The sequence below is a fragment of the Camelus ferus genome, chromosome 25 (assembly GCF_009834535.1).
Source record: "Camelus ferus isolate YT-003-E chromosome 25, BCGSAC_Cfer_1.0, whole genome shotgun sequence".
NCBI lineage: Eukaryota > Metazoa > Chordata > Mammalia > Artiodactyla > Camelidae > Camelus > Camelus ferus.
The window spans coordinates 25,265,587-25,293,393 of record NC_045720.1 but is presented as its reverse complement, the minus strand read 5'-3'; the positions used below and the strand labels follow the sequence as shown (position 1 = coordinate 25,293,393).

The window sequence follows — 27,807 nt, the reverse complement described above, 5'->3', positions numbered from 1 at the left end:
TTAGGTAGCCCTCCCCTGTTAGGTGCAGCAGTCCCATCTCCCACACTTTCCATACTGCCACCCACCCTATATTAACCCTATTATTAAAATAATAATAATTTTGTAAGAAGAGTGACTTGTTGGTTTAATAGTTATTGTAATAAAAACATATTTGTTGATCACATACTATATACCAGAAATTATTCTAAGCGCTTAAGATATGTCAGCAAACAAAAGAGAGAGAAAGACATGCCCTTGAGGGTCTGCATTCTGGTAGTATTCCTAAAATGAAGTTCAAAACCCTACTGTTTAAGCCACAAATATGGCATTCTTCAAAGACCCTGCCTTACTCTCTAGAGACATTTCTTATATAAAATTTACATTTTATATGATTTTTGAAAAAGACCTATTCACTAGGCCAACAAATTTGTGTTTTAAGCTAGCATCTCAAATGACTCTTTGCAGACTGTCCTAGAGAACATTTTGAAGAATACTGGTCTACAATTCAAAAACTTGTTGACAAATCATAATAGTGGTCTAATGTAGTTCCCTGACATCTGCTAATTTCCTACGGATCCTACAGGCTGCTTTCATAACCATTTGGGCACTTCGAACAAACAAACTTGCTCAGGTCCTTCATGGTTCCTCAGGGCTCAGAACAGCTAAACTAAGGTTGTCAGTGGCATCAGATTGATATTCAAGATCTACTCTGGTTGAAACCTACCCCTCTCTCTAACTCCATCTGATATTCCTTTGCTCTCTTTCATCAAAATCATCTAGCAATATTCCCTTCAAATCCATGTGTGTTACCACTTCTGTGCCTGAGCATCACTTATGAATCCCAGCCACCCACAGTGTAGATATTAGGTGATTAAATCTCTATGTGAGACACTGCTAGGACCTAGGCTAACTCTAAACAAAATTCTATATAATTACTCAACAAAAAATAGTAAAGATTAATTAACATTTGGATCTATATATATATATTTCTATATATATTTGACTTATGTTTGCACTTAAATATAGGTATATGTCTCAATATTATTTTGTGAGGTTAATAATATTTTTAGCAAATAACAGTAGTGTTGAATGATAATGATTATGCCAAAATATTTTACAAATATTCTGCAGAAATTTTAGCCATAGCAAAATATATAATTAGATCCTACTCAAGTCTTGTTTAAATAATTTATAGAACCTGTAGTTAACAGAGGGCCAAAAAGCTTCTGATACTGAATTATCACATATAAGCTTATATTTTAAAACTCTGAGAGGTAGTCTAAAAGTCACTGGTGATACAAAACTGTAGATTTTTAAAGTGTGAATTCACAGTTTAGGTTACAGGCAGCCCATGTGGAGGTAGTTTTCACCAGGGGAAAGTAAGGTGAGAGGTCACCAAGGGGAGTCCTGGGACATGTTACCTGGTGACCTTACCATCTTCTAAATCTGGTCTGAAGTTTTAATTTGATCACTTTCTCATCCTTTCAGAGATAGACACATACTCATAAAACTAAGGGGGAATTTTGTCAGGTCTCCATTTACCATCAAAATAGGGGGCCTGGTCTCATGGTCTCCTTAGAGAGAATTTCACACAGAAAGACAAATTTTAATCAGAAAGTATCTTGTTTGGTGAACACAGAATTGGAGTCTGGGGAAGAAGATGAATGATTTCGAAATTAAGTAGAGCTCTGATTCTGCTGGCCTGAAATCCCTCCCCCACCCCTCACTGGGAGTGGGTAAGCTTAGCGCACAGGCATTCCTGGACGAGTGATGCTAATTCCAACTCTGATTCTTGGATCCTCTATAATTTTTGATGACTCTCCTTCTTACTAACTTAAGGTATGTAAATACCATTTTCTCTGTAGTAGCTTTAAACTCACTAATGGGGATAAACTTTCCAGGACACAGTGATTTTTCTACACAGTCTTTTGTAGGTTATTTAGCACAAATGTTGTAAATGAGTGACTGCTATGTACTGAATATAGTTTATAGTTTTATATAAAGGTTAAACTTAAACCTCATAATTTACAATAATTTATTTGTATTACCAAGGCAATAGGAATGCACAATTATAAATTTAGAAAGTAGAGAAAAGCAAAAGGAAAAAAATAAAAAGCAACCCAAACCTCATCTCCAAATACAGCTACTCTCGACATTATGGTTTATATACATTTAGACTTTTCCTTGTTTTTCCCCTCCAAATATAAAATATTAATTATATTTAAGTAAACGTGTAATACCTGATCATATTCTATAAAAATTTTGAACAAAGCAAGTGAAGTTTTTGCCCACAGGCCCATCTCATCTACCAATCTAGAAGTAATTGCTTATGTCAGTGTTGTACCCCTAAAAGGGTTTCTCCTCATGTATAAATATAAGTGAAAATAAAATCATACTTTACATGTCTTTTAATAACATGCTTTTCATATATGATTTTACGACTATTTTTCCAAGCCATTACATATTCTTCTCCAACATCATTTGGAAGCTATTCTATGACTTTATCATCAATTGTCACAAGTTTAAGGGTATCTTCATATATCTCTAAATACGTATGCAAGTATATACGTTAGGGTTGGAATAAATTATACAATAAACATCTACAATGTTTTGTCCTGACCTTCACCTCCATGGGTCTCATTAATGGTGTACGTTAGGATCTGTGAGTAAAGAGACATTTTTTCCAGATCCACTTAATCAAGACTTGAAGGTCAGTTTTCTCGTCCTTGCAGCTTCTTCCTGTATTTTTTAAAAAAGTCTTTTAACTGGTCTGACTATTGAGTCTTGCTCTTGACGCTTCTCCCTAGAATCCACTCTGCATGTGGCTGATTCAAAAACATGCCTCTCATCGTCATTCCTCTACTCTGGTTAAAATCCCTTGGTTGTTCTCCCAGCACATAAAGATAAAGGCCAAGTCCCTAACTGTGGTTTATGAGGACTTTGAAGATCTAGCCCTCATCTACTCTCTCCCACACCAACCCCACACCTCCTACCTCTTATTTCCCGCACACATACGTGATGCTCCAGACTTAACCAAACGCTTGTTCCCTTAAAGCACCACAGTCTTATTTCTCTGTCCCCTCTTCCTGGAAGGTCTTTCCAGCTGCTGAACTCATATGCACCCTTTGAGATTCACTTCAAGTATGACCTCGAACATCAGGTGGCTATCGTTATGATGAAACACTGTGCTGTATTTTAGTTGTTGTCTTTTTACTTGTCTTCTCTCATAGTAAACTATGAACTCCTTAAGGCATAAGCTGTGTCTTACTGAACTTTGAATCACCAGAATCTAGAACAGTGTCTCATACTTAAGAGAGGTTCAAAGTTCACTAAATAAATAAATTACGGATGTGAACTAATGATGGGTGCAATTAATTTTAAACAGGCTAAAGGTAGCAAGTAAAATCAAAACCAAATATCAATAACCCTAATAGCCAAAATATACCTGGCTCATGTTTTCAGAGGATAGAGTTTGCATCTTATTTAGCTAGGTACTCAAAATCCCATTTCCTTGTCAATCAAGAGAAATAATTAAAGAATACACACACACACACACGTACATGTACACCTTCCTCATCTTTCCAATTCTGTTTTTGTTCTCATTTTCTCAGAGACTCCAGGATATGAAAACATGTTTGATATATTACACAGACAGAATAAATGAAGAAAGCCTATGTCTTAATTCTTATTAGTTCTTGTATTTTATTGAATGATTTATTTGTATTGTGTGCAAGTCAGCTGATATCATAGAACAAATTCAAAATTAAAAGACGGTTAAGGTAAATTCTTCAGCTAAAATTATTTTGAAGGCAGAAAAAAAAAAAAAAAGGCCTATGAAGATGTAAAAGATTTTCTTAAGGCCTTGCCCAGATTAGGGATCTTGAAAACAAGAAATGTAGAAGAGTACCAAAATAGCGCAATATAAATATTGTGACATATTGGTTACAACAATTTAAAAGTAGAAGTGAGAGGAGAGCAAAATGGGTGTAGGCAGTCAAAAGGTACAAACTTTCAGTTACAAAATAAGTAAGTCCTGGGGATATAATGTACAGCATGGTGCTTGTAGTTCGTAATACCATATTATATATCCTCAAGTTGCTAGAATAGATCTTAAAAGTTCTCATCCCAAGAAAAAAAATGTTAACTGTGTATGGTGATGGATGTTAACTAGACTTAGTGTGGTGATTACTCTGCAATATATATATATATATGTGTATGTGTATATATATATATATATATATATGTATGTATGTATATATATAATAATTATGGTGTACACCTGAAACTAATATAATGTTATATGTCAATTATATCTCAGTAAAAAAAGTAGAGGAGACCAACATTTTGAGGAATAGTGGACTTTTCACCACACAAGGCTGAGTAAAACTTGTAATTTATATACAGTAGAATTCATCTCCCCATGTCTATATCCTTAGCATGTCACAGGGAGCTGCTTACGTTCTTTTAAGGAAGAGTCATTCTCTTGCACTGGGAAATAGAGATGGCATTTTTTAAAAAATAATTTTTTTCAACATTATTTTAAGAAATTTACAAATGAGGACAACTATGCCTCTGTGGAATCCCGGAAGGATTCTAAAGCAACTGTATAGTCAAGGATAGGTACTCTGTGTGGTTGAGGGGCTCATTCTTTCTTAGCCACTATTTACCCTAGCACAGAATAGCAATTGTTGACCCAAAGTCAACAATCATAGCTGCTTATTTCATGGGGGCAAACTAAGGGCTGGCCATTCACTAATGTCAAGTATTTTTTATAATCAGATAAGAAAACTTACTTGAATTGAGGCTCAAACAGAATATTTATGTGGTCCTTTTTATTACTGGTTTTAGTTCATGTTGAAAAGTGTGTATAATTAACTATCCATGACTTTCTCTATTCTGCTAATGGAACACCACTTTACAAAAGAAAAGTCAATATACAGAAGGGCCAAAGTCAGCTTTGCATTTGATTATGGCAAAAGGGACTTGAACTGTGAGTCATTGGAGAGAACACAGCCCCCAAAATAACAGTACGAGAATCCTGGACACTTATTTCTTGTGTTCAGCCAGTGTAGACATGGCTTGCATGAAGGATGATGTGACAGGAGATAAAAACCAAATGTTATTCCAGAGCAAAGCATTTGGCTTAGGAACAGAAATATGGAAGATGTCAAAACAACAACAAAAACCAACCCCAAAATAACGGCAGCACAAAACTCCACAGAATACTGTCAGATGTGACCAAAAAGGCAGCCACAAAACAAAATCATGGTATTCATCCTTTTAAACTAATTTTTCCTAATTAAAGGGGGAGAACATTAATGAGTACCAATTGGTCAGTAACTGTAAAGAATTTCAGCATTTTTTATTTTTTCAATTAGCATCTGACGGGAAAATGAAACACAGATGCATGCCAAAATTGGTCATGATTTTCTAGTCATTTTTGATGAAAATGTAGTTACTCCTTTTCCTTCACTTATAGAAATTTCAATAACTAGAATGAATAAATTACATTCCTTAATGAATGAAGGACAACAGTGAGTTCTGTTATGGAAGAGAAGGCTTTAAAATAACACTTAAAATAACACTTTTATATCATACAAGTCATTCTACAACTTTCTTTTCATTAAAATAGGCAGCCTAATCCCACGCACCCAGCTTCTCACTAATTTTGTCTACTTAAAAGACTGCCATACACATCTTTACATCTTCATGTATTCAGGGTGGGGCAAGAGTCTCTTTCATTACCCAAGGCACCGGGAGTTGCATGTATAATAAATTAAAGTTTGGCCTTAGCTCTTTTAAATAGCAGACAGACTCTTAGATATCAGAACTTTAAGGTCTTACATCCTGACAAGCTGAGTAGATTTTTATTTTGGCTCTGAGTTCTCTCCCCGCCACCATATGGAACTAGTTTGTCTTTTTCATAATCACTTGAAGAAAATGCAAAATGACCTCCACGGTTCTCTTTCAGAGCCTGGTAGCAATGACTCAATCTGACATAGTTTCCCAACGCTGTTATGTCTTCTGCTTGCTGCTCCAGGGCTGTCTCTGCTTTAACCACCTTCCCTGCCCTGCCCCCCGCACTTTTGAAAAGGGCTGGGCACCAGCAAAGAGAGATATCAGAGCATGTCTTTTAGCACTGAGTATAAATGATATAGGTAGCATCTTTTGCTGAAAGTAAAAATAATGTTTCTCTTGTAAATCTATATATAGAGAAAACAGTATTTGCCTTACTATAGACTTCCAGTAAGACTACACATTTGTTTGGTGTTATAAAGAGGTCATTGGGAGGTATGCAGATAATAAGTATTGCAGGAAAAAGGGTAAGGGAAAAATGCAGTTCCGCTCAAAAAGTTTAGTGGAAGAGATTAGTTTTGGATGTGGAGGACATGGACTTTTGGAGAGGGATGAGGAGAATATTTTCAATAAAAGGGCTGTGAAACTCATAGCATAATTAAGTTTTGAGGTTATCTAATATCAAAAAAAATAAGAAATAAAGGGGATTCCATTAGTCACTTGAATATGTTGGGAACGACAAGTGAAAAAGCAGACAATGAACTTATTTAGATGCTAAGCATACGATAGATTTTTATTTCTTTTTTTTTCCTATTAGTACTTGAAGCTGGAAATCATTTGTTTTCGTAAAATGCCCTTTTTTGTTAAGTATATAGAGTTCCACAGTGGCAACACTAAGCCTGGAAGCCTTGAGGTAAAGGGAAGAATATAAATTTATCTTAGCACAAGGGAAGATGAGCCCTATATTAGCCTTTCCCAGTATGTAAAATTATCTTAGTTAAATAATGTTTTCTAATTTTTTTCAAAATAACATCTTCAAGATAAACATTTTATTCTTTTTAGTTCAGCACTGTCCACGTGTATCCTGGGCTTATAAATGACCAGAGATTTATTGAACCGATCTTTTCTCCCAAGTCCAAAATCAACCAGCCATTAAGACAAAACATTATGCAGGAAGCCTTCTCTCTTCTTTAAATTGCCATTGTGCAGATAAATTGCTTCTCTTGTGGCACATCTCATTTTGCTATTGTAGTATTTTTATTTATATATGTGCCCTTTCTTCCTCATCAGACTATAAGCTTTTAATGAGTAGCATTCATGTCTTACCATCTTTGTAAATTCCATATACAATATAAATAAGAGACATTCAATAAATATTTATTGAGTCAATTATGAACTAAGAGTTCAACTTGTTTACAATTTAAGTTTTACTCATCTAAAGAGATTGTTTATATGTAGTAACATTTTAACTCCAATAATACAATTATGTTTTACAGTTTAAGCCCCATGGATATTTTTTCCCTGATTTGAAATTTGTCCAATATTAATGACCTAACGGTCAGCTCAAATCATATTGGGACACTGCTATAATGATGATGGAATTAGTTTGTGGCTGCCAACAGACATCTGAAGAAATAACTCATGGAATAATGTATTAAAGCAAATACTAGAGTCCATATGAGAAATGAGACCATTGAGTTTTACAAAGGGTCCTATATCTATATATGTTTCTGTTCTATTGCATAATTCCTTCTGGAACCTGGGAATTCATTTTAAAGATCTGTTTCAAAAGCTTCATCATATTTGTTAGAGGATAGAGGGTTTGTTTTCCAATGTTGAACTTTGGACTGTAATCTCTGTTGGAGAAGTCTCTATTAAATCTGTGTTATTAAGTGCAACACTATTTTTCATATGTTGCAGATATATTCTGTTACTCCATTGTCCATAGGTGAACAGATAATGTACTTATTTGCAAGAGCCTTTCAATGAGTATGTGAGATAATAATAAGAAAATATATGAAGCAAAGTTGGTGCACTTATAAAAAAATTAGTGAACATATGCCTATGATAGAGAGTTGTATGACAATGATGTACACTCATAGATATAAATCTGTAAGTAGAAGTACAAATTCAAAAGAAGTTTCAAAAGAAAAGAGGATGTGAGTAGGAAGATTAAAAGATCTAATAACATACAGTTTGACTAATCAAGAATTAAGGATATGATAGAGATTGAGAGATACTTAAAGAGACATAAAAATCAAGAAGATATAGGTAGTTTGGCACAAAATAAGTATAAGTGAAGAAAACTGACAGTAAAGTCATTAACCAAAAATTTTCCTTCTTTCTTTATCTCCCCACCCCCCACAAAAAATAAATAAACATTAGCTTCTGAAGAGTAGGACTGTCATGTACATTTGTGTATGTGTACATGAGAGACAGTATAACAGAACAGTTTGGAGCTTAATTGTCTGGTTTGCAACCTAGCTCTTATCCTTTCTGATCCTCAGTTGCCTCATCTGTAAAATGGTTCTAATAATACTAATGCCCTTCTAATATTGTTGTGACAATTAAATGAGGTAATATATATATAGAGGCATTGAAAAGATTGTCACATGTAGAGCACCTATGAATATTAATAAAAAGTGAAACAAAGAAACCAAACTTCCCTAACTGATAACTATAAACTATACAGAAGCTCAGTAAACATGGTTATATGAATAGGTCTAAATAAACAAGCATAACTTGTATACAACATTGACATACATAAGCATACTGAGAGTGATGAAAATAGTGAGATAGATACATAGCTAATTAAGACATGTACATAGGCAATAAGCTGGAGAAATTAAAGATGAAAAAGACCATTGTTTTCAAATTCATAAGCCCCATCTCTTGTGAAAGTTTTTCTCATTTTTATACAGAGCAAGCAAAATACTAAGCACAAAGAACAGGAAACCAGAGTTGCTTTGCTGACTGACTACCTAATTTAAGGTATATGTCATTTTGAACTCAGATACCTGAATAACAATCCTTTAATTCAAAAGTTTATTCTTTAATAAATTAAAATTTCAATCTTTTGAGAATCCCATGTTTTTCTTGCCATTTAATAGGGTGCTTTATTGGCTGAATCCAGCAATGTATTTTTCCCTTTTTTTACCCATAATTGACACTTGGAAAAATCCCTGAAAAGATCACCCATAACCAACATATCCCTTAATTCTCATCTCTACTTCCTGAAAGCTTCCTCTATCATATTCAGTCTTCCTTAATTGGAGTCATTTGTTCTCATATGGAATTGAATCATTGGGGAACCACCAGAATTTGTGTAGTGTAATAATCTAACCATTATTTAAGAAGAAGTATGCTGTCTTACGTGCTTTTTAAGCCTCAGATGCCCTGAGACAGATATGTAATTTGACAGATACCTTTGAACATGTTTAGTTGAAGATGTGCAAGTGTAACAAATGCTCGAGATAGCAAGAGTCATGGGAATCTGTGCTGTGATTAAGATAGATACATTTCCAGAGTTACAGGAAACCTCAGCTCAAATCAGAAACTAAGAAAATCCAGTTTCATTATTCTCTGATTGTTATGATTGTTTTATATAGTATTAGCTTTCATTACACACATTTAAATTGTACACTAATTTTTTCACCTACTTAAATTTTGACAATATACATTTTAATGCCCCTCCCTTGGCTTACAAGTATTAATATAACATAGAACTTTGATAAAAATGAGTTTATCAACGACTCAGGTCATAAACTCTTACTCCAAAAAAAAAAAAAATAGTGAACTCACACTGATATCTCTTAGTGCTTCTGCATAGTACTGAGAGAATATACTCTATTTTGTACATTAAAAAAAACCATTTTCATGAAATCTGTGACAATGAAACCATAATTCCCAAAGTTCAGAAATACTGCAATGATTCTGTTTTTAGTTCTAAATAAAAATAAAGTTCTTTCAGTATTCCTCCCCCTTTCTACGAATACATAAAAAATGAGTGCCAAATGAATTGCATGGCACTAAGACCCCCGTAAAGAATACAAATAGTCCCTTAAACTTATTTCAGTTCCCTTGGAATCATGTGTGGCTGGTAGAGTCAGTTCTGAGTCAGTGGCTCACTGAGTGGGACCTCTTCTGGTGCCTAAAAGACCAGGCCAACAGCCATCTCAGAGAGTTTATGGGTTTGCCTTTTTACCAAAAATTAAGTCAGGACCTTGTAAAACTTATGACTAAAATTGGTATTTTTTTTTAGTATAAACAAGTTCAAGGGAGGTAGATTTGTTCTCATTTTTATCTCTGTTACAGAGTAGAAAGAAACTTTCTTTCCAGCTCCCCTAGGGGAAAACAGAGGGCAAGGAAAGGGTGAGTAGAATGTTGAAATCCATTGAGAGGCATTGTCTGAAGTTCTTTTTTTTTTTTTTTTTTTTTTTTTTGGTGAAGAGGAAATACTCTTTCTTGTTGTACTTGGACAATGTGTTGCTATAAGTTCTGCAAATAAGGCTCTAGTATACATAAGCAGATTCTTCTGTTGACCAAAATCATCAGTGTACTTATTTCTCTCCACAATTAGTATAAGATAGAGTCCAAATGCCTCATCATGTAAATGGCCTTTATGTTCTGTAGCACAGCAAACTTCTACATACAAGATACTTTCTTTTGTCTAAGGCAATCTCTCTCCCATTTCTGGGTCTTTGTCCACATTGATCCTTCTGGTTGGAATCTCAAAACTTTCCTCCTTCTGCCACCATCCTCCATATTTACCTGATGAACAATTTCTCATACTTCACAAATTCCCAAAGATTTTGTCTATGAAGCCTTTCCTGGCCCACTTCAATCTCCTCCAATGTACCCCCATCCATCCTCAACCCTAGCTGAACTGACCATTTTTCTTTAGTGCCCAACTACAGCCTAATTCAAAGGGTTCTTACTGTGGCGTTGAATCCCACACATAAATGTAAGCAACATCTCATAGTTGTTCATTTATTCTGGGGAGAAAATCCATAGCTCTAGCAAAGGTCCATAATTCCTTGATCAAAAAGCAAAACAATACAAAACAAAAAACCAAAGCGACATGCTAAAACATACCATAGCCAAAACTTTGATTTTAAGCTACCAATCTCTTTTTTTTACCTTCTCAGAACTCAACTATTAGCCCCACAAGATCAGCAAGCATGGTGTTTACTTTCAATGTCATTAAAGTGTTATTTCTGCATCAGCATCACCTAGGTGTACTTGGTAGGACTGCGATATCTAGGTTCTACGCCAGGATCAGAATTTCTGGATGTGGGATTCAGAAATTTATACTTTAGAAAAACACCTTAGTTGACTATATGCACATTCAACTTTGGAAATAACTGAGTAGTAGTACAAGGGAAATAACAGCAAGATGATAAATGGTGGCTGGCTGGCTAGATGAGTGAATGAAGACTTTGATTTCAAAAGAATTATAACAACTTTTAAGAGAGTAATTTTAGTGAAGTCATGTAAATTAAAGCAAAACTATATCCAATTAATAGAGAAATATAATAATTATGAATATTGGACAATGACATATTTAATAATTGTTATTTGTTAACAAGCATTTAACATATCAAAGCATTTTGCAAATATCTGGCATAGAATAAATGCTGTTAATAATAGTTAAAGTTGAATGTTATGATGCTACTATCATCATAGGATTTTTAGTTGAACATTTAATGTTGATATTTGTTAATACTTGGGATAATTATTTTAAATGGTTTTATAATTGCTTGTGGTTGAAATGAGTAAAAGCTCTTGAAAATAAATATATCATCTAGAAAGAAGAAGCATTGTTGTAGGGTTGTCAATATTTTATATTGTCATTTTCATAATTTAAAAAATTTTACTCAGAAATATAATTAACTAAATTGACTATAACTGACTCGTTGGTCTCTCAGTTTCTAGCATCTAGATCAATAATTGCCATATAGTACTTAGCTGTGTTTGTTGAATGCACAAAAAATATCTTTGTTGATGTATCTTTCATATATTTATTAGAAAGTGCTTTCTTTCCAAACGTATGCCAGGCATTGTGGAGAGGTCCCTGCCCTCCCACAGGTAGCAGGGAATACCCAGTTATGATCCAATGTGATAAGAACTCTGATAAAGATATGCGAACAACACAGGGAGGGCACGTAGAAGGGGCTGCTTACCCAGTCTAAAAAAGCAGAGCTCTACAGTCTGAGCTAAGACTTAAAGCAAAAAGAAAATCAAGTCAGGCAAAGCAGTTAAGCTCTTGAAGGATAAGGGTTGAGTTCTGTGGGATTTGTTTCACCCAAAATGTCTTGCACATTGTTTTTGTTCATATTTAATGAACAGAGTAATCAAAATATTGAGTGAAAAAAAAATTGACTGGGATGTGAAAAAAGACCATGCAGATGGGCTGCCCTTAGAGGCATTTTATTTGCCAATCCTAAATCTCCCACATATTACTAGTTGTCTGGCTCTCCTCTATGTTCTTAGCATCATACTTCGCCATTTACACTGTATGCTTAAGCGATACCTAACTACTTGCAATTTGCCGAATGAGACATGCTGGATCTCACTTATGAGCTTTCACACGTGCTAATCCCTCTTCTACCTCCAACTTGAACTGTTTCTCCAGCTAATTCCAATCTGCCATTTTTATGTCTTAGGCCTTAGGCCTTGGACGCTTTCCCAACTCCCCCAAATTGGTTAGGTCCCCTTATTCATGCCACACTTGTCTTTATTAGTGAACTCACTATGTTCATGGCATTGTAATTGCCTATTTGTCTGTTTACTATCTACCCCTTCCCCTAGCCCCATCACACATGAGTATAGATAAGTGTGAACAAGCACATACATGACTATACTGAAATCTTTCTGGGCGTTTCATCTTAGGATAGCACACAATAGAAAGTAAAAAATATTTTCTTCATTGAAGATGGAGCCTTCATCTTTTCAGTGTTGGCCAACATTAGGAGGACCCTGAGCAGTGTGATCATAGGACATATCCCTAGACTATTTCCTGGAGGCAGTGCTAGTGGCTCTAGCAACCTTTGCCAACCTACAAGGTTCTAGCACAGCAGTTGCCCGAGTCCAAGCATTACTCATTCTGGAGTAGGAATCCTTTGGCACTTCTTAGACCTAGTAGCATCGGGGCATTTGTTTTTGCTGCCTTGGAAAAATCTAAGACTGAAGAAACTGACATTAACCTGCATTAAAGTCAAGAGATTTCCTGACCCTTATAAGACCTGAGGAAGGTACAAAGTGACTTTCTAAGACCATGCTTTTTTCCTCTTGAATATTTCATCTTAGTCAAGGAGTATAAAATACAAATTTTGTTGGATAAAACAATTCCTTCACTGTTTGAGGTATATAACCACAATAAAAATCTTGGTCTAAATAAAAGTAATACACATCCCAAGTTGGAGAAATTATTTGAAAATACAAATAAAACTACTTAGATTTGATATCTAAAAATTCAAAAGGGTAGAAACTGCCAGGAGATTCCCTACATATTTTTTTCTACCTTGATCTGTCCAAATTTCCTCTTAGTATTTCAACACATCTGCTACTGGTTCCAGCTAGGACCATGCAGCCCAGAGGATCAGAGAAATGAAAAACATTTCATGAAAAAGAGTGAAACAAGTTTTGCAATACCTACAAAAATGCAGGGCTTAAATTTACATGGAGGACTCGAGAGAATTCTTTTCAATCCACACTAATTTGTTTTGTCCTGGAAATACATACATGACATGGGAATACTTTAATGATTGAAAAAGAGAATTCTGGTATTGTAAAGACTTCATCCTTACCTCCTTATTTTACTTTTGAGGATCTGAGACTTGGAAAAGTTGAAGTAACTTGTCCAAGGTCATTCAGAAAAGTAACTACAGGTCTAAGTCTTAAGTTCCTGTCTCTGGATTCCAAATACACTATTTTGCCTATTACATAAAACTGCTTCCCAATAAAGCTCTTGGCCAAAAATAAACTTTGTACAAAAAGATGTTTAATGGCCAAATTACTTCCAAGATTCTTTTGGGTAATTTTGGTTAAACATCTTATTTATCTCTTAATAAAATCTCTTTCAATCAAGGCTTTAACATAGCCATAGTTAGTTCTACCCTGAAAGTATCGTTCCTTCCCAACAAATAATATGGAGATAATAAAATGAGAAGTATATTCCCAAATTGTGCATCATAAATATTACGGTAAGGTTGTAATTATAATCTAAAATGTACATTCAATGGTTAAACACTATCATTCAGACTTTGTGAACACAAATGTTCTATTGTTTCAAAGAAGGGTTATCTTTTAACTTGTCATTATACTATCTGTGATAGAGAATTTATTAATTGAGTTAATATAAAAAGATAAAGGAATTAACTTTAGGTGACAAACTGTAACCAAGAATGGAAAAATTAACATGTAAATTCACTCAACAAAATCACAAACAATATTTATCTCCAATTGTTAAGTCATTACATTTTCAGTTATAATAATCTATTACAATGTACTCTACAAATGTCTGAAGCATTAGCAAGGGGAGGGCCAATGGGATATTGTGGTAAGTCCCCACAACCACTTCAACCAACATAGATCACCTTAATGTGTTTTATAAATTATGAAATTTTGTAAGAATTTTCTTTGAGACTACATATTTCATTGCACAAAATCCCCCCAAAACTTCCAGTGATTAAACTTTGCCCAGCCAATAATGGGACAAAATGACCTTTTGTGATGAAATGGGAAGTACACAGTATCGTTTATCTAGCATTCTTGTCAAAAAGATTTAATTTGAATCTCAACAGGAAGAAATAATCAGATAAATTCATAAAGAGACATTTCTGAGGAAAACTGACCTGGATTCTTTAAAAATATTAATGGTGGGTGTGTGGTAGACTGCTCTAGGTAAAAGGTAACTAAAGAGATCACAGATGCAATGAGTGAACCTGAAATAGATTCTGAATCCAGATAGGTAAATAGATAAATATCAATCAGTAAAAGACATTTTGGGGACAGTAGGGAGGTAGATTTCAATATAGAAATATACCTAACTTTTAACTGACTCAACAGTAAATTTCTTGGGTGTGATAAAAATTGAATTAACAATAAAAACATTTCATAGTTGTATGGAATTAAAGTTTGTCCAATACAAGTATTTTTGCATAGTCTTTCTGAATGGATCCATATAACAAAATGGCGAGAATGACAGGAGAGAGAACATTATTCCCACTTAAAGATGAGAAAATTGAGGTATACAAGTATTAGGTGATTTGCCCAAGGTATAGCTAGATTGGGCTACTGTCTACTTGGTTAATCTGAGAACAATGTTTCTCAGAATCTCCTTCTTTGTATAGTTCCAAGTTAGAGCTGGCCCAAAGAGGACTTGAGATTTGGAAGGTAGAAGTGAAGCAGTGGTCCAGCTCTCAGATTATCATTAGACATAGTGATGTTCAGGGTCAAAGGTGCCCAGCAGTTCTCAGCTTGTCTTCTCTTCCACTCTGCATCCAGCTTGCCTCCCCCATGCTGGCAATTTATTTAGACTCCCACCAGATGCTTGACTGCACCACTCCAGGTAACATAGCTACAGCTTTTTGTAGATCTCCCCTGAGGTGGCCCCACTTTGGTGGCTGGCAATGCTTGGTTTCTTGAATTTTCCTGCTAACTTCAGCTTGTCCACCACCACACTAGAGTTCAAGTATATGTGTTAGTGAGCCTCCCTCTGATTTTCCACCTTCATCTTCTAGACCTTCACTTCCCCAGCTCATCTCACATTTGTGTAAGGTGTAATTTGTGTAACAAATTTCTTATTTCTACAATACTTGTCATGGCTCTATTTCCCTGACTGAACATTGACTGATACAGCCAAGTTGGTTTTGTTGATAGTGAAGCGAGACTTCACTATTTAATGGCTCCCATATCTTCTGATTCCTATTCTAGGGTGCTTTCCAGTAGATCATAGCATCTCCCTAACCTCACAATTAATATTTTATTTCTTTTAAGCATTTGTTATTGTGGTGGTTGTTATGAATTTGTCTTTTATCTCTAAGTTTTGGGACCAGCAAAGGTTTCATGAGAAGTAAAAAGTCACAGTAAGCCCTAAACTGATGGAAACTCTAACTGAAATATTTTTTGAGAGATTAAAATTTAATCATTTATCAAAGAATTGAAGGGGCAAAAAATTTAAAAAAAAGTATACATAAAGGGAATTTTATTTTAGCAAATACTTTTTGTGCTGCAAGGTGCTTCATAAATACTTTAATTTATAGGACATAAAATTGAGAACCAGAGAGATGAGATAATGTGTCCATGGATATTCAGATTATTAAAGACAGTAATGGAAACAGAAGAAATATACTTTATCTTTTAGAATATATGCTTTGAGTGTATTTAATTCCAAAAATTAACTGATGGATTTCCCCTTAATGAGGGATGGCCATACAGTTGGCAGTTATGAAATCAAAGCTCAAATCTTGACTTCTACTCATATTAGTGCCTATGACTTTATGCAAAGTACCACCCCCTCAGTTTTCTTATGTAAAATAAGGTGTCTGGTGCATAGTATGTATTCACTAAATATTAATTACTAACTATTAGTAATAATTTGGCTAACTTAGGTATCTATTTTGAATTTTTATAAAAATGGTTTCTATTCTCTAGAAGTGTAGAAATTAGCAGGAAAGGTCATACACAGTTATTTAATAAATACTTGTTAGTGACTTATAAAAAGAATCTGGATACTGGATAGTTACCCACAGACTGTTATGGATCTGTGGGACTACAAAGCAACCAAAAAAGACCTGAGAATGAGGGTGATGCATTTCTCTGGGAAATCAGTGTAGAGCAGTTTACAGGTGAATGATCTTAGGACTGATTCCTGTGGCAGAGTAAAGAAAGCAGTACTGATCAGTGGGATAAGTTGGGCTCACATGTAGTCACAGTAAACACCTCTGCTAATCTCAGGTGAAATGCTGGACTTTCGATGGCCCTTCAGCATTGCCCTGAACTGGGGCAAGGGGTCCTTAATATACTCCTATACTGACCAGTCATTGGATGCAATCTGTCTGTAGAAAGGAGCACTGACCTTGAGTGACATGACTTTCTTCAGCCACATGCATACCCAGGCAGGAGGTCTTGACTACGAGCTCTTAGCCATAACATCCCCAGGAGGTAGGAGAAGGAATGCTTCAGCTCTGAAGGGAGGCTACAGGTGTGCACACCACAGCATAAACCATGGTAGGGATTAGGGAAGACTTTCTGGAATAAAGGAAAATCTTAAAGATTTAGAAGATGTATCCAAAGTTGGGTTTATGTGCGTAGGCTAAGGATATTGCATAAACAAAGATGTGGAAGGTGAAGGGAAATTTCAAGTAGTTTCTGGATCAAATCATTATGATTATGAGGGAGTTTCTGGCTGGGTGAGGTTGAGGGGAGAGTAAGATAATAAAAGCTGAATAAGTAGGTAAGAACAGGTCATGACGAGTTTTAAGTGGCAGACTTTAACCTGCAGATATCTGAACACTGTTGAAATATATGGAGGATGGCAGAGACCAAATCAGATTGTCTTTCATAAAAAACATCCTAATAATAGTGTGCAAGATATATTTGAGAGTACCAAGAGAGGAGGAAGGAAGGCTGTATAATAGTCTGGGTGTTAGATGATAAGGATCTGGATAATACTGCCTCTCTAGAGGAAGTATTTAATAATTTCACATTGATTGTGTGCTATTTCACATGATGTGTTTATCATGACACTCTCACATTTTTTTTTAAAATTTATATTCTCCTGGGTTCTGTAGATTTTATATTTTTATCTGAGAAAATCATTTGGACTTTCCTTGGAGGATAAAAGGAAAATATGTGTATTACATGTATATTTGTAAGCTCATCAATCCGTTCACAACACTTACTTTTAATCAATATGTGCTGAAAGCATGAGAAAGGTATATTTTTTAAGAAATATTTCGGTTTATATGTTATGGCCATAGCTATTACAGGAGTTTTCAAAATACAATTTCTATTAAGATAAAATATTTTTTAAAAGAAACCTCCTAAAATTCTGAATTTAATTTGAAAGAGGAAAAATATAGAAAACGTAAAAATAGAAAACAAAAACCTAACGTGAGTTTCATAGTTTTGATTTTAGTTGGAATCTAGTTGAATTTGAGCAGGGCAATTGACCAAAGCCTCATGAAAGTTTCTTGATTTTTAAAATGTGTATAATAATACCTAGCTCAAAAGTCATCGTAAGGATTAAATGATTATAGTATTAAAAATAATTTCATAAATTATAAAATACTATACAAGTGTTAGTATTAATTCCTTTATCACAATGAGGGATCCTAACTCAGAGGGAAGGGAAACAACTGGAAGGCAAGCACAGAAATGAGAAGCTGGACATCTGGAGTCCTAACTTGAGGCCACATGTGGCATTACTGGGCCTGGAGGATCAGTGCTGGTGTGAGTGAAGATACAGGTAGAAAGGGAAGTTACAAGGGTGTAGCTTCTCTTTTCAAGCTTCTGTCTGATTTTCTTTGAAAGAGTGAATATCACCAGTTTATAGTGTGCTTATTTTAAATAAGCTTTCAGCAGAACAGGCATGATGTTTTAATGAGTTCTAATTTCCCATTTGATGCCAACATGAATCTTAATATTTAATTGCATGAGAAGGTGATGATTACAGAACTATTTTCTGCTGGGTGTTGGCAGGAGGACCAGAGCCACCAACTTTATTATAGGAGCATTACAGAGTAGAAACCACACCAAACTAGGAAGGTATCAAACATCCCATATTTAAGTCTTTCTCCCTCCTTGAGCAAAAATATTGCATATTTCTGGACCTCAGTTTTCTTTTCTTTGAAACCAGAGATTTGTAATTAAATTATTAAGTTCATTTTGGATTTATAATTCTGATACTTAAGGTTCATAATTATCTCAAGAGAAGAAAATGGGGATCTCAGACCATACGCCTCACTTTAGCTGGGGTGACTTACTTTTTGATCACAGATCTGCATCATTTGGGTGACGATCAGAATCACACAGATGTTCAAGGAATGGAAAATGCTCGGTGAGAGCAGTGGGCACTCTAAAAGGAAATAAATGTGCCTTCCTCATACACATGCCAGAATGACATTCATACCACACACCCTGAAGCTTACTTCAGATGCCTCCAACCCTCCTAAACCTACCCACTCTTTGTATCCTTAATGCCATTCCAGCCTCATAAGCGCACACGCACACGCACACGCACACGCACACACACACATGCACACAAGAACTAGAAGACATTTTGGGAAAAAAACCAAAGCAAATTCTTCAGGAGCCTAGAAAAAGACTAGACTAATTATTTGCTAGTCCTATTGTCAGGCTGTCTGACATCAGCCAAGTTTCATGTAGTTTTAGGTTTCAGCTCAAACCATTTACATAAGAGTATCCCTGATGTTTTACAGTGGTTTTTCTTGTTATAAAACTCTCAAAATACTGACCTCCCTGGAAACAACTTTTTCTTACACTCCCTTGCATTTTATAAATGTATTTTCTTTGGTTTCTTGAGTTGCCATTATGTACACTACACCCTCACTCCCCACCCATGAGACTATCAGCTCTTTAGATTTACTCATCCTCTGTTGCCGTGACATCATCATTGTTTGTTAAGAAAATGATTGTTTCCAAGGATCCAATTCCATACATAATCCATTCAAATAAAATGAGATGTGATCATAAAAACGTTGCAGATCTAAACCCCTAAAGAACGGTATGCCTCAAAAAGACTAATAAGCAGCAGAAACAGTTGAACTATGAAGAGATGGCCACATAGGTTGGGAAAAAAGCATAAGGCTTTGGTTGCTGTCATTGTATTTTGCTTGAAGCAGTGTGCTAACCCCTTAATGCACACAGCTGTGTGTCTAAGACCAATGTAGAGTAGCCACAATAGCAAAGAGTTTAAAATCACTGCAACCCTACTTTACTGTTTGTCTAATTTACAAAACTAAGTCACACACAATCGTTAAGGACCTGCTGTGCACCAAGTATTACATTTATGGGTAATGATATAAAGTAACAGAAGTATACTTCCTATTCTCAAGGAAGGCCAACCATTTTTTAGTGACCTAGTTTGTAACAAAGCTGGATGAGGTCTGGGAGACCAGAGACCTCATCACTGATGCAGACTGTCAGTGCCTAGTAGAGTTCCTGGAACCCAGAAGTAACAAATAAATGTTTGTCAGATGAATTTACCCACTGTATTACTTGCTGAGCCATTTTTCTTTCTAGTGTACAAACTGCTTGGTTGGAAAAAAAAGTCAGAAATGTTCACAACTAAGTACATAGTTTGTTTTTATTCTGCACTGATGTGTTGTGTAAATTGATGCCATTACTTGATAGAGAAAAGTATTTTATTTTAAGGTCCTGAGTTTGACTTAATTCTCTGTCATCAGTTTCATATGTGATGAATTCACTGCATCTTCATAACAATAGCAGCAAAATAAAAATAATGACAATAATACTGTGCTTGACTTAATTCCCTATCCTCTAGAATTTGAGCCAACAACAAAATAACCAGTCTGTAAAAATTTATATTCAAAGCTCTGAGGAGGACTTTACAGGGTTTTTTTTTTTTTTTTTATCTCTTTGTTATAGACCTAGACAGCCTGATTTTCATTTTGAAGGATGACTTTCATCATTTCTTATTTTCACACTTTTCCATGAAACTCTTTATTGGCTAGGCCTGAGGTAGTCGAACACTACTCCAAAGAGGACTTACCTGTAGTTTTGTTTTTCATTTCCTATGTGGAATCTGTCGTACTGAGAATAGGCTCGGTTTCCTTCCCAGTCCATTAACTCGATTCTTAGTGTGTACTGCCTCTGACTGGTTATGGCAAAAATAAACTCATTACCCAGCCAATATTCACCAGAGGGATTTCCAAAACCCTGCAAAGGAAGACAGCAACGCAGCTGTTACTTCAGAGAAGCTCATTTCATTTTAGTATTTAACTATGTACTACATAATAACAAAAAACTCTTTAAAAGTAGAGATGGTTATTTCACATTTTTACATGCTTTTTTCAATTACTCACTCAACACTTTTCTGCTGTTTCCTTACATTGAGGCTTATGTCTCATTCTTATTTCAATAAAATCTGGTATCCAAATCAGTGTAGATGAGATGTTTTTGAATTAAATAAATATGGTTGATAGGTTTAACCAATAAATGCTTCTCAGTAATAACTTGCTTTTGAAAATATTTCTGAAATGCTAGTTAATGGAATATTTTGAAAATAATTTAAACTTTTTTCAATGAATATCATCAGGGTAGCTATTTAACAATCTTAATAGTGTTTGTGTTGTTATTATTATTGTTCACAAGTCAAGTTAGGCTTAGATAATGACAAACAGATTACCAGTTAGATGACAGATTACCTTCACTTCTCCAGCTTTAACATTCTCATTTTTAAGTATTAATGAGAAAATCTGTAAATCCAAGACTTTTAACATTTAAATACTTCACTGGCATAGATTAGGATTTTGAGGCAGAAGGCTGGCTGCTCTGCACCTGAATCTCAATATGGTTCTAGGTTCTCTTTAGGGCAATTCCAGTCACGGTTGTTAAGTATTCAAAACAGTTTTCTTTGTGGGGAAAAAAAAATAGTACACACAAAAAAGCCAACTCAATGTTGGTGATGTTAGTGATAGGGAAAAAAAAAATCCTAAGTATACTGGCATTCTAGATTTTGGGTATTTACAGTTGCCTCAGAAAGTGTTCCTTGGTAATACGTGAGGTTCAACGTAACTCTTGATCTATGTATTTGTTTTCTGACCAGACTATGAGCTCCTTGGGGACAGAAGTTGTGTTGTATTTGTGAATCCTCAAAGACTAGTAGAATGCTGGCATACACTGCATGCTCCAAATGTTTTACTGAAATTCAAAGAAAAAGGAAGAAAGGGAGGAAGGAATAAAACAAAAGACTACAGCATTCTGCAATTGCATTCAGAGAAGTAACCTTAAAACTTAATTCTTGTTGTAGGTAATTTGGCTGAGTTTTAGGGAAGTGCTTCTTAAAGTGCCCAACTGAATCATAATCATTGGAACAATTCCTGGCTCCAATCTGAATCAAAATATCTGAGAGCTAGTACATAAATCTGAATCTGGACACACTCCTCATTTGTCTTGCGCAAATTCATACTTGGAAGACACACCTCCAGTAATCACAGGACATACTTTGACATTGCAGAAAGAAAAAATATTCTGGTTCATTGATGTATTCATTAATAAAGGTTTTATTTTACCTATATTAAGAAGTATGAGGAAATTACTAAAACAACCACAGCAACCCTTATTTTTTCAATACAGGGGATAGAATTTGGAAAACATTTTTTTTCTTTCAATTTTAATATATATCAACTTAATAGGATTATAACTACAGTACAAGTGTTCTTAACTAATTTCTTCTTTAACCAACTTAACACATGAATCAATATTCTCCATACCATCTTTAAAATATATTGATGCCCAGAGTACACTGAAAATATTAAATATATTTGTGCACTACTGTCTGCCAATTGAGTTACTTACCAAAGGCCAATTGTGTTTGGTCCCAAACTTCCTTATGCCAGCTCTGTTATAGTAATGATAAGATTTATAATGTTGTATAAATAAGTTAAATACAACTGGGAAAGAGGATTTTTTTTATAAAACCTAATTTAAATAATTAGGTTTGCTCTATAAAAGCAAATGACTAAAACAAATGCTTTTGGATTATATATTGTTGCAACAACTCTAAAAGACCAGGGAAAATAAAAGTTTAAAGGATTTTTAACTTACATTGTTTTGCATATGCCTTACTTGCTTTAGTTTAAAAAAAGCATAAGCTAGAAATTTGATGCATTTGATTATAGGAAAGTTTTAAGAAAGAGCCACTGATCCAGAATTCCAAGCTTTCACCCTACATTTAAAAATATGGGTAAATGAATGTATATTTTTATATTTCAAGGTAAATCAGAATGTATTAGTGTATATATGCACACTTTTAAGGTTATTCCCCAACTTAACTTAGTTTTTGATTAAACGAACATCCTTTGTCCAAATTGCAGTGGGTAAATGCATCCTGAAGACCATCCACCAGTAGCCCAGAGTACAGATACACTATACACAATACTCCAGTGTCTCCTGTCTCCTCTGTTCTTCAGATGCTCAAGTCACACTTTGCAAAAGTTGCACAGTGGCAGGAAATTTTGGAGCAATTTAGGAAGTGCTAAGAATTTTACACATTTTTACGGCAGCTAGCGCTATATACCAGGGAGAAGAGTGAAGCTTACCTTCTCCAGTGAATAAGCAAAACAGAAAGTTACAGGGGACTGAAAGTCAAAGAATTAGCATATTCTCAGTTGCAGCAGCCGCTGGGAAGAAAAAGACCACTGGGATTCTCCTTGCATTTCTTCTGAGCTCAGATATGTCAAAACTTTCCCTATAGCCACTTGCCGATTCCCTCTTTTGTGTACTCAGTTAGAAGAGATTCAGTAATTATACTAAATGTGAGTAAGGAGGGTGAGAATGATGAAGTGTTAAGTTTTAGGTCAAATATTTCCATGCTGTTGAAAGCGTTGCATGCATAAAAGCTCTCCAGCTTCCCTAGGGAAAAGTGCAGTGATCTTCAACGAACCCGAGAAATGGAGAAGCATTTGTGTCATTCTTACAAGAGCCTCCATCCGCATCTTGGCATGTAGGCTTGTACCTCCTTCTAAGTAGGGATTTACAACCCTTCTTAAACAGTTTGCTTTTTTTTGACTGAAAATAGAGAAAGAAGCAACTAAAAAGAAAGCAATGAAATTTGCTTTGATAAGCTAAAATTTTATTTCATGCACCTTCCCAAAAAACTGTCTAAATATGCTCTGTTATGGGAACAAAATATTTGGCTACAAGGCATCAAAATCACTGTTAGAGAGATGGTGTAGGGAGGAAACCTTCTTATAGCTAAGTGCAGTGATGCAGAAACAACTGTTTTATCTTAAGGATGAAAAATTCGTGAAAGAAGGGGAAATGGGTTCCCACATTAGTAAAGTGTCTGTTAAATAGTTTATCAGACATACCACAAGTCTGACTCCTAGAAACAAAGCCTTGGCTTTGATTAAACAACTTCTACTCCCTATCTCGACTCCAATTTGAAGCCTTGTTCTGCCATATATTTGCTGTTATTTTAAGCCTCAGTTTCCTTATACGCAAAACAGGGATTTAAAATGTCATTTCCACATATAGTGTTGTGAGAAGGAAGCGAGATAATATACCTAAAACATTTATCTCAGTGCATGATACATGAGAAGCACTTAACAAAAACCTAGTTGTTGTTATTATAATTATATATATATATTATTAGAGGATATATCACAATATATAGTGATTTTCTGTTTATTTCCCTCTCTCCAAAGAGACTGTAAGCAGTCTTCCTTTTTATTTTGTATGAGAAAGGGAACAAAAAATAATCCAGAGTCTTGTCTTAGGATGAAAATTAGTAAGAGCATACTGAAGCAATTCTTTAAAAGGCTTTCAGATGCTAGGAACTAAGATATTCTTATGACAAGTTGAGTGTGGGCTTATAATAAAGGAGTACTGTTATCTTAATCTGAGAAGTTAATTATTAAATAAGAAATTTAAATCAACTGGTTGCAACTGGGGCTAAACTGTGACATGCAGACTACTTTCTTACTGTTGCTTCTGCTTTCCTAGTGCTGAAGAGAAGCTGTTTTCTTCAATTCTACCTTGGTCCTATTTTTAAAAATCCTTTCTTGCTACACTCATACGTTTTAGGATCTACAAAAGAGGTTTTTGTTTGTTTGTTTGTTTGTTTGTTTGTTTGTTTGTTTTTGAGATCTTAAGCCCATACTAATAAATTGATAGTTCTGACACTTGCTGTCAACTGGGGGTGCATATCAGAAATAGCTGTGGAGCTTTTTAAAAATGTAGATGACTTGGTTCCTGTATGGGATTTCTGACTCAGTGTTTCTAGGGTGGGCTTAGAGATCTGTACATTTAAAAGGTTCCACAGGTGAGTCTGCTGGGTACCAAAGGTGGGGAACCATAGGATTATGATGTAGAATAGCTATTCTGAGTACAAACAAGAAAAAATAAATTAACCAGATCAAATTATCTAAGTAGTACAGAGGGAACAGATAGGCATAAAACATCATCTTCACATTGAGCTTCATGGTAGGAGGTAAGTTTTGATTATGTATTATGGGACTGTCCTTGAAAAAAATTAATATTTATGCCTGAAATACAGAGATGGCCAATGCACAAAAAAAGGTTTTCACATTATTGTACATATAACAGCTTACTATAGGTTTATATTTTACTCCAAATAGCCTGCAACATTTATAAGAATAAAAATAAAATCTTATACAAAATTCAGTGTTGATACTGAAAAAACAGCAAGTCCTTATTGAATGAACAAACAATAGTAATAAAAATAGAATTCTTCTTTTTTATAAATAAAGTCCAAGGATGCTATGCCATATCCTTTCATGAGAACTACCAATCATAATTATATGAAACATTTTGATATTACAATTCAGACAGATTGCTAATCAACTTTATTTTTCCTTTAGCTCTTTAATAAAAGTCAAAAGGGACTGGAATTTGGCCTAAACTAATGCTGACTTAAAATTGGCCTTAAAAAGCATATTTTGCTTAAAAAAAAAGTACACAAAGGACAGACCAGTATTCATTAATTTTTGCCAAAACCTGCAGAAATGTTCAGTTTTGATTTGCATTTTTCCAAGTTAATAAAATAATTGTCTCTGATACTTTATTTTGTCTGATAATGCTTATAGGAAGTGTTGACTTTTTATAGCTGAAATGCAATTGAAACCAGACACAGTCCACGTATCTTATGGGTTTCATCTCTTTTCGTAAAATGATTAAAGAAAACAGATATAAGTCAGGGTTGCTGAGCTGTGGCTTTCCAAAGGTGCTTTAATACACAATTCAACTGTGCATCTCCTCTAACTGCTGAGACAGCCCAAGAAAGATCAAAAGAATGATTTACTTCAGCATTTTATATTCCTTATATATTTTTCTCTTTTTAATGTGAAGATGTTAAGTTGCAGTTGAAAAATGTGCTCTTAATTTCTTTCCAGAAACAAAGAACTCCCAGAAGGTATGGTGCTCAAACTGAAATATTTGTGTCAATAGGAAGCTCTGTTTATGGGGGTAATTGTTTTCAATACAAAGACAGGTTGTCTCTAGGGCATTAGTCACTACCTTCTATAAAGTTAAGCCACTAGGGTACTATTTGGAACTCCTAGCTTGATTGGGCTTTATATGAAAAAGCACTGCTGATAAATGTTATTGCTAGAGGTCACTAAATGGTATCCTCATGGCTTGAAGGAGTTAATGTAGTTCCCTAAGTGCCTCATTAAAAAGGCCCACTCCAGACTTCCCTCTCGGCAAACATCTTTACAAATCCATAAACCAGATTTTGCTGAATCTCCTCATAAAGAAGCTTAAGTGAAAACAAAGCTTAGGTAAAAGACTTGTGTAGGCTTAAAGCCAATGTTAGAGTCAAATAAATTGCAAATCTTCCATATTGAGAGAGGTTTAAAATTAATGATCATACATATTTGCAATTTCATGTGTTGATAATTTTAACATATTGTTCTGGAGACCCTAAGAAGCAAGAGACAGCCCACAGATATCAACCACTATGAAGGGAAGGAGAGAGGATAAGCAGGAAGAAGGAGGGATGAAACTTTCTTTCTACGTCCAGTGCTTGAGAAAGAAGTGAGGCATCTTATTGTGTATAATAGTAGATCAGTGAGGACTGAGGAGGAAGTGGTACATGCCAAGAAGTTCTTTTTCCCAAAGGCTGTGCACCCTAGCGGGCAGTTCTGATGCAGGGAGCAGGACTGGGTGTGATTGATAAGAGTTGGCGTAAGGAGTCTATATCCATTCTTTGTGGAATCATGTTGCCTTAAGGTGAAAGAAAAACTCTGGAGGAAACAACTGAAACCCTTTATACCATGTGTTCTGGTGAAAGTTAACTAAGTTGTAACAAGTTGTAACATATGATAAATTCTTTTAATTAAAACAAAAGTCATCAGACTCATTTTTGCCAAAATGTCTCAGATTTTTGGAGTTTATCTCATTTTCTGACCCTGTAGAATTGAAACTCAGCTGACAAATTGTTCTAGTTTGAATAAAACGTGATAGTCTTTCTGTGGAAGAGGAGTAAACATCATAAAAGCTATGATTAAAGAATAATTCAGTCCCATTTTGTAATAGAAAAGAACAAATCTGACTCTACAGTAGATCTGTTCCTTTGGCTTTAACCCTGTGCTCTGTTTCCTAGGCTTAGTCTTTCTGGTTCTGCACCTTTTGTAAAAGAATGTTGCCTAGAGCCTGAAATATCCAGGACAGCCTTTTCTCAAGGCTCTGACGTTTAAGGATATTAACAGTTTTCTATTCATATAATGATAAAAAAAAATTGCAGAATAGAAAATAATGTTTGTTTCACTGGAGGTTTACAGGGACACCATGATCTGACCCATGTGGACAGCTGCAATAACAAAGGATTCCAAGTACAAGGAATTCATTCCTACACGAAGAAGTTTGCAAAAACCAAGCATACCGAAACCCCCACCACCGCCCCTCTTAATATAAAAGGAGCCTGAATTCCAACTTGGGGAAGATGGTTCTCCAGGACATCAGTCTGCCAGCTTTCCAAATAAAATCGCTATTCCTTGCCCCAACACCTTGTCTCCCAATTTATTGGCCTGCTGTGTGGTGAGCAGAATAAGTTTGGACTCAGTAACAATTCCAATAATGAAAAAAATGCTATCTATCTATCTATCTATCTATCTATCTATCTATCTATCTATCTATCTATCTATCTATCTATCTATCTATCTATCTTAGATATATACACACACACACACATATATTTGGTAAATGCTTATAAGACAAGAGTCAATGCCATACTTCATGTCAGTCTTCCTTACTTAATGTGCCTAGTTTGCCAACGGGGCAGATGCTTATAGTTAGTAAGTC

General features: G+C 35.0%; 1 protein-coding gene across 2 annotated transcripts in view; it reads right to left on the bottom strand.

Moving 5' to 3' along the window:
* Window positions 1-27,807, bottom strand: part of LOC102515455 (angiopoietin-1) — an 84,146-nt gene that overhangs the window by 13,707 nt on the left and 42,632 nt on the right. For both annotated transcript variants that reach the window (XM_032467640.1, XM_032467641.1), the window contains exon 6: window positions 20,534-20,700. In XM_032467640.1, the coding sequence (XP_032323531.1) occupies window positions 20,534-20,700 (167 nt within the window). The remainder of the gene's footprint in view (window positions 1-20,533; window positions 20,701-27,807) is intronic.